The 8,669-nt window shown below is 32.8% G+C and overlaps 1 protein-coding gene across 1 annotated transcript; it reads left to right on the top strand.

Annotated features, from left to right (window-relative positions):
• Positions 1-1,075: 1,075 nt before the first annotated feature.
• LOC145962251 (uncharacterized) lies at positions 1,076-3,124 on the top strand. Its single transcript, XM_083083212.1, has one exon. It carries the CDS (start codon positions 1,076-1,078, stop codon positions 3,122-3,124), a length of 2,049 nt encoding a protein of 682 aa, XP_082939338.1.
• Positions 3,125-8,669: the final 5,545 nt, after the last annotated feature.

Here is an 8,669-nt window from a genome sequence, read left to right as displayed (position 1 = left end):
TGCTTTTGCTTTTTGCAGGACTCACCAACAAGGGGTATACGCTTAAAAAAAAAAAAAAAGGAAAAAAGGGGGGAAAAAAATGTGTCCGCCATTAAAAACCAAAACATCCATCCATCCGCTTTTAAAGGATTCATTTTTTAATAGTTTTCGCGTAAACTGTGTCATTATATTAACTCACGATATTCTAAGTGACTCAAACTCTTACCTTATCTGTACAAATTGCTATAACCCCACAAATTATAACAGAGTTCTTACAAGATACTCTCATACATTCCAATATGGCTCAGTGCCCTTGCAAAAATGTCGTATTTGCGGTCAAAATTGTTATAAAAGCCGACCAATTATCAAATGTATGAAATGTGTTAAGGCTTATTACCAATTTTCCTCATTTATAAAGAAAAAGGAAGAAAATACTTACAAACAGTTAGTCGGTATATCAGTAGACTCTTCCACATTAAGAATAGAATATGGACGGGCCGAAATAAGGATTGATCCAAATGACCCGGAAGTCTTGGAAGAAATAATTTCTTCTTAAATATCAGTCCTTGTTTTGCTACCTAAAATATATAAAAATTATTGTAATATAATCAGTACATACTTATTCAGATGCCTCATTTATTGTATCTCTAGTTAGCACAGGCATCCACAAATTATAACCATTAACTATAGTTACACACATATATATATATACGTGCATAGTAATAATAACAAATATATATATATAAAGGAAAAGAAACAAAAAAAGGGGAATTATAATAAATAGATATACATAAAACATAATACCATATAATTACGAACAATATATATATATATATATATATACATATTAAAAACAATGCTACAAAGATACCTATTATGTATTCAATTTTTAAATATAGAAATTTTTTTTTTGCATGGAAATATATACACTTATATATATATGTCTATACAATTATACTATAATCACAATATGCTAAGCGACAATTATTCACTATTAAATATCCATAAAATTGTATTGATCATTCAAGTAATCATATAACATAATATATATATACTGCTACCACATATACTGAAATCATCATTATTTCAGACCACCATGACGCCTTTAGTCCTAATAACCTTCTTATGCGAAACCGCTGCTCTTATCGGATTCGATTGCGGAGGACAACACCTCAATATCACCGCTGTCTCTTTACTTGATGTTGGCGAATGTGACTTGAACATACGAAAACCCAATACCACCGATGTTCATATTCAACTATTGCAATTGTCCGACTACAGCTATACGGAAGTCATACAATGTAAAGTGGAAATATCCAGGAATATATACCATTGCGGCATGCATTCACATATCTCTGCTGTTCACAATGGAAGAGCCGATTATGTACACGAGACTGGATACACCCAATGTTTGAGAATGTTTCAAGACGGAACCATCAAACTCGGAGACAACAATCTTGTCGCCGGCATAAAAGCAAATCAGACGACCTATCGGAGTATCACTCTTGTAGGCCGTATACAAGTCGATGGATATTGCAAAGGAGCACAATACAATGATCCATATGGAACATGGGACGATGTAGTCGTCCAAGCAGCTGTAAAAATATCATTAAGATCTTCCTATGTTCCCATACAGTTAAACACTGGGAAGATCAAACTAAAGTCTGGAACTATATGTGATCTCATTGACAGCTTTTGCCTAGACGCTGACGATGGGCATACTTATTGGAAACCAATACCCACTACTACTTGTAATTTCCAACAATACGATGTTCTTTACGAAGGACCTGCAAATAAAATTTCCGAAGATCACTCTGATGTCCACGCTCCAGTCATCTACAGCCTAGTAACACAAGAAATCACCTTCGCTTTAATGAAAACTACAGAATTGCCTCTATGCGGATACACTCTCTTACGCACCGAGCATCCGAAATTATTTATCCTGGAAGCAAAACCAGGAAATACCTTCGCTAATCGAGGAATCATCCCAGTCAACAATCTTGACATCTTTACATACATGAACTCCAAGTTCGTGTATATAGAAAAACACGTCAAACAACAGATGACTTCTCTTTACAATAATGTCATCTTGCAAAAATGCGAACTAGAAAGGCAGGTAATTACTAATGCCTTATCTTTTGCTACACTCCAGCCAGACGAATTTGCCTATCAGCTCATGAAAGGGCCAGGATACATGGCCGTTACAACAGGAGAAGCAGTACAAATAATTAAATGTATCCCTGTTGAAGTGATGGTAAGAAAAACTGGAGAGTGTTATACCGAACTTCCCATTTCTGTACGAAATCATTCCTTCTTCCTTACACCAAAGTCAAGAATTATCACCAAAATTGGCAACGAACGAGAATGCAGTTTAGAACTTCCTACTTTGTATCGAATCGAAGATACATGGGTGCAACTTACACCTAACATTCAAGTTAGACAACTGCCACCTCAACAGCTAAAACCCATGACTGCCTTAACCTGGAGATATCTCACACCGGGACCTTTGGCCGTAAGCGGAATATATTCTGATACAGATCTGGAGAAACTACGAAATCACATTATGTTCCCAGCCGAAAAGCCAGCTTTACTCAATGCCGTTGCTAGAGGACTAACTGGCCATTCCATGAACACTGAAGGAATCTCAGTGTACAACTTGCTGGATGAAAATTCTTTAAATAAAATTGTCGAAAGCACAGCCTCACGGATCTGGAAAGGATTCATAAACTTTGGATCAGCCACAGCAGGACTTGTCGGAATCTTCATGATCATCCGCTTAGTCAAGCTTGTTATCGACACCGTCATCCATGGATACGCTCTCCATACTGTATATGGTTGCAGCCTTCATTTAATCGGAGCCCTGTGGAGCTCTCTTGCAAACTTGCTACTCCATCTGGCACGAGAATCTTCTAAGAAATCTGGAGATGATAACCGAGACGATCAATCACCTGGCAGGGGAACGAACCTTCAAACCTCCAACATCGATCCCACTGCGCCTCCGGAAGTAGTCACTCAACAACTTCCTCCAGCCAAACCTCCAAGGACGATGAGACCTTGCCACGAGGAAAACGCCAAAAACGTAAATATGCCTACATCATATACAAACTTAAGAGACCGCTTAAACACTTTAAATGAAGATATCTAATCTCCCTAGACCAAAATCCTCCGAAAACAAGTGGATTTTGTTCTTATTAGGGGGGAGGTGTTACGTCCCGCAACAAAAATTTTAAATATTACTTTGTAGTATAACATCAAGAATTTATCATCTTATATAATTCTTAAATATTACATATATTCACTATAAATTCATATCACTATATATATATTATATATAATTTGCCGATATTCATATTATCTAGTTATCCTATATAACTAAAAGCCTAGTAAACTACCAGTGCTAACCGAATAGCTGGATTTACAGAAATATGTTAATCGAATAAAATTAATATATTTCAACTTTATTCAGGAAAGAAATAGATTTGAAATCGTGTTATTAAAATTATTTTGAATAATGCAAACTGTGTTAAAAGCGTTCGCGACAAAATTCATATAAATCATTATATGAAAGTTAGCAGAAAATTTATCATTTCAAATATCTATTAATATATATATATGTAACCAAAAATCTAGGAAAATATACTATATTACACCTGCAGTAATCATGCATGCAAAATAATTATACATTTTAAATTAATTACAGAAAAGTGAACATAACTGTTATATAAAACACTATAATAATTAATTCCTTTAGTCAAAAAGAAGACAATTTAAAATTCTATTTTTAAATTCAAGCAATTTATATTGTTAGAGCAAAAATATCGTAACGGAAAATACGTTCATATAAGTACCTATACTTACTACACTGTAAAATCCCATAAAATTCCCTTTACAATAATATACAGAAATATTTATGGACCAATCAAGCACCTCATAAAACATAACCCTTCTCCTGGAAATTATAAAATAATGTTAGAAACAATTTATTTAAAGACTAAGTAAAAACACTTTTAATTATAAAATAATACTTACCTAAAATCTTTTAACGATTGATCTTATCGCCCTATACGGATCACTTCGATGGACGATGTAACTGGACTGCCGTAAGTGGGATGCGGCTATTGCAAATTTTGAAACCTGGGAGAAATATAATTAAATTAATATTTGGATGAATCGAGACATAACCTGTTGGCAAAAATGCCAACAAATATCCTGAAAGCAAGTCTAAACAGAAGGAATATTAATATAAAAGATTAATAAAAAATTATCAATAATAAAAGAAAATTTATAAAATTAATTTTGTGCTCCAAAACAGTGTAAAAACATTTTGTAAAAATTACATTATCTAATTAGAACCAACATATCATAAGTATCTGCAAACGATGAAATTCATTTGTACAAGAGAAAAGTAACTCAAAGAATTTGTTGCTCGTTTTAACCTATTAAAAATCGACACTTTGTCGGCACAAAAGCTTAAAATACTATATATATATATATTCACTATTAGAAAGTAATTTTTCTCAGAGTCTTGATATCTGAAAATTATAATAAAAGTATAAGAAGAGTTACTATAAAGATTATTGAGTAACCCATTTAAAATATAATTCATACTTACACACTTTTTATAACCCTATATAAATATATATATATATATATATATATATATATATATATATATCCTCTTCCTAACGATATAAGACAGTTCGTCATAAATAAGTAGCAAGAATTCCAAGTCCTAGCAGCTGAAAATAACAATCCAATAATATTTGGCCGTATGAAAAATTAACTTGACATAAAATACATAAAAACATTAATCCATACAAAATCTATTATCATTATAAAAATTTTTAGTTAATCAAAACTAATGTATTAATGTAATTAAAAAGGTATAATATTTTACAGATGTGTATAATCCTATAGTGATGAAGAAAATCAAATAGTAAAATAAGTATGATAAATCAAATATTAATACACTCAATTTTAACAACAAATATATTAAATTAAATAATAACTACAAAAGGAAAAATTCAGTAAGAATAAAATTTTTATACATAACTCTTTCTGCATGCAGAATAATAAGTCACCCTATAAACATAGCCTCACTCGGTTGTCCACCGGGTGTCTCAGTATTTTCATCACCTAACGAACACGCTATACAGAAAAATAAAATATATTTATTAGTAAAATTTCCTTAGAAATACATTTCAACAATAACCTACACGTGAATTCATATTCAAAATACATTACTCAATTACAAATATAAAAATTCATATATATATATATATAAACAAATATACTTACCGTATAGATGTTTTGCGTGGCAGCCCTATTGAATAATTAAAAGAGGCTCACTTCGTACACCCATTATCTACGGAAAACCCATAGGCTTGTGCCTTTCCAATTATATGTATATATATATACATATATAAAAACCTACATAAAGGAAAATCATATTTTAATAAATCGATTAATAGTAAATAATAACGCCAACAATACTTACTAAGCCTTCTCTAACATATAATAAAGCATAATCGAATGGTTAAACCGATCGAGACTTATACGTGAGACCTCAATAGGTAGTACGTGAAAGTGAGAGAGACCGAACTATCGGGCGGCCCGCGCGAGCGAGAGAGACAGCGCTATACGTAATCCCGTATGCAAGAATTAATGAGAATTAAATCGCGAAACAAGCTCAGACCAACTTATCACCCTTGTTATTAATATATATATATATAATTATTAATAAAAATAACAAGGTGAGTTGGACACACAAAATTTGTAGTCATAAAAAACATGAAATATATTCTTATATACTTTTAATTATTCATACAAGCATATGTACTCTAGCTACCTAAATACAATAATTTTCTTTCTTTATTACCGACAAACCTAAAACTATAGGTAAATGCGAATAAAATATGATTTTATATGCGTGAATTAATAAGTCGGTCAGGCGGTCAAGGCTAAGGATGTGCGGTGCGTTATCTACTGACACGCGTCAATGTATCTTATCTCCCTTGATACTTACGGCGTTCATGCACTAGACTTCAGACCAAGGAGACTTAGAAATAATATTCTTTTAAAATCAAGGCGTGAAATAAATTTCGGACCGACCTTTTTGCTTTGACCATTAACACGCATGGTTATTAATAAATATATATTGTAATATGTTTTACTAAGTTATTAAGTTGTAAATCGTAGGAGAATACGTTACACATATACATACGAAATTTAAAAGGCGAATTATAAGAACAATATAACCGACAATAAAACATAAATTTAACGACGTAAAAGATATGTCAAAATAAATTAAAAGGATTAGAACATAAAATTGAAATCCAACAAATGTACAATCTTATAAAATTTAGTAAAACATGGTTTAGTACGTACGAATAATCGAGCTAAATTATAAATCTTCTTATATGTGCCAAAGGCTAAGGCTAAGCCGAACGCGGTGCGTTATCGGTTGGCGCGTGCCAATAATCTTATCTTCCACTATGTCTCAACATACGCGCCCGAGTCTAGAGACAAAGAGGACTCGAGAATAATCGAATATTATAAGAAGCACTTTTTATTGCGAGCGCAATATTCATAAGATTATAAAATTGTTAAAAGAATATATATATATATATATAATCATACGCCAAATGAGCCTGGATGTTTAATAAAAAATTAAGAAGTAATAAGGTTCAAATAAACTCTTATTTTTTTTGACATGAAAATATTAATACATACTAAATTATTATAAAATAAATTTTGACAAGACAATAAAAAACTATAACTATAAAATCTTACAACCAATATATATATATGTATATATCCTACATAATAAGTAGCAGAGCTACATGAATTGTTGCAAGCAAAATTATTAAATCGTCCTATAAAATAATAAGAATAAAATTATTCACCAAGAGATAAGCGATCCTCCGAGCTTCATTCAGTACAGTTGTACATGGGCTCATTTAGTGATAAGATAATAGACCCGGCACGACCGCCTGGTATTACGGCCATCCGCTACAACAGAATTAATTCGATATATCGAACCGTAATAATTAGAACACTTCTATACCACCTAATTATTATTAACAATTATTTCTTCTATGTTAAGCTACTATATATATATATATCCACACACATATATATATATATCTATATGTGTATTATAAAATGATTGTAATTATAATAGTTTATGACACCAGAATTTACTAATTATAAAAAATTTATTATAAGCGGAATTTTAAGACAGCTTTTGAACGGAGCATGCTAGAAGAACCGTTCACATTTCTTTCGCATTTCCTAAAGGAGATCTAAGATTCTACATTAGAAAATGTATACAAATAACGAGAATTCTGGTAGCTAAAAACTATTGTAAAATTTTATAAATTAACAAACCAACGCACGGATAGCCCATTCCCCCTCCACGCAAAAGCGCAACTCCTACGTCACAACATGCGCCAAAAGGAAGGGCAGCTAGAGCAGCAAATAGCAGCCAAGCAACCTACGCTTAGAGCTCCCGTTCCCCTACCACTGACTCCTGGAACAAAGTAGGGATCAGAGGATACCTCAGGGAGCGCAACTCAGTCTTCCGTGCATTTGACCCGACGCTCTTGAGACAACATCACCTATCATCTGACCACCAGCTCTCTACAAGGAAGGAAGCATCTTAGAGCCGTTAAATATTGTACTCGAGTATACTTTAAAATAAAAGTGAATTTCAAATTCAACTTCGGTCTTCTGCCAGTTATTCTTCAACGGCTCCTGACCTCTCTTCAGGGACCTCGCCGAGGCAATCGGTCTCCGACGGAGAGCAGTCATCCTTACACATCAAGAACTTCATCATCTGGTAAGTACATCTTAAACCAATTAAAATTTTCTTTGCTTCCTAGTACTTATTAATAATTAATAACCTACACAGTCGCATGTTACTTGACTGTCATTTTCTATATTTTTAATTCTTACCTTCAACCATTCATATTCCCATATCCATACACACCATTTATTTAAATCATACTTCGAATTGGAAGTCTTTCATGGGACCTATCTCTTTGATAAGACGACTCGATTGACAGTAATTAGTAAGAACCTGCTTCAGCAGGACAAACCTAATTTAAGCACAGTGAAAAGGCAATTATCTTGAGGAACATATTCCAATGATAGAGGTCTCCTTTTGACTTGGTGCTGGTGAGGCAAATAAAAAATTAGCGGCCTCCTGTCACATCGACGTTTGATTAGGCAAAGATACAACTCAAGCCCGGTTAATCGACAATTATCCTGAAGCTGCGTCACTGATGATGGAAGTTGTCCTTTAATTTTGGAGCTGCCTGACGTAAATCACGTCAGGTTGAATCTAGCCTTGATTTCAAGATACGAGATCCATCCCAGAGATTAGTAACGATACACTGGCTGAAGCTTATATGAAGATTTTATAATATACTGAGCCAGCTGCATTGATAAACTGTCATTTCAATGACATATCCTATAATCCTCTTCTTACTTTATGTCTATACCCACAATTTGAAATATAAAGGCATGATTAACAACGAAAATTTATTAATGATTTTCAAATCACAATTTAGTATCCAGAGAGAGAAATAAAATAAACTTATTTAATTATCTACTTTCTCTTCCACTGTGCATATGCGTATGTGTGACATATTATTCACACGATACTTTCATTTTTGACAGATAACCCC

The sequence above is a fragment of the Camponotus vicinus genome, unplaced genomic scaffold, assembly GCF_025532165.1.
Source record: "Camponotus vicinus isolate PSW18456_S1 unplaced genomic scaffold, iyCamVici1.0 SCAF_11, whole genome shotgun sequence".
Lineage (NCBI taxonomy): Eukaryota > Metazoa > Arthropoda > Insecta > Hymenoptera > Formicidae > Camponotus > Camponotus vicinus.
The sequence above is the reverse complement of the archived record's forward strand: the minus strand, read 5'-3'. Positions and strand labels throughout refer to the sequence as shown.

What these genes read in the sequence shown, in the direction of transcription:
- LOC145962251 (XM_083083212.1), top strand. Translation starts at nt 1,076, where the DNA reads ATGACGCCTTTAGTCCTAATAACCTTCTTATGCGAAACCGCTGCTCTT.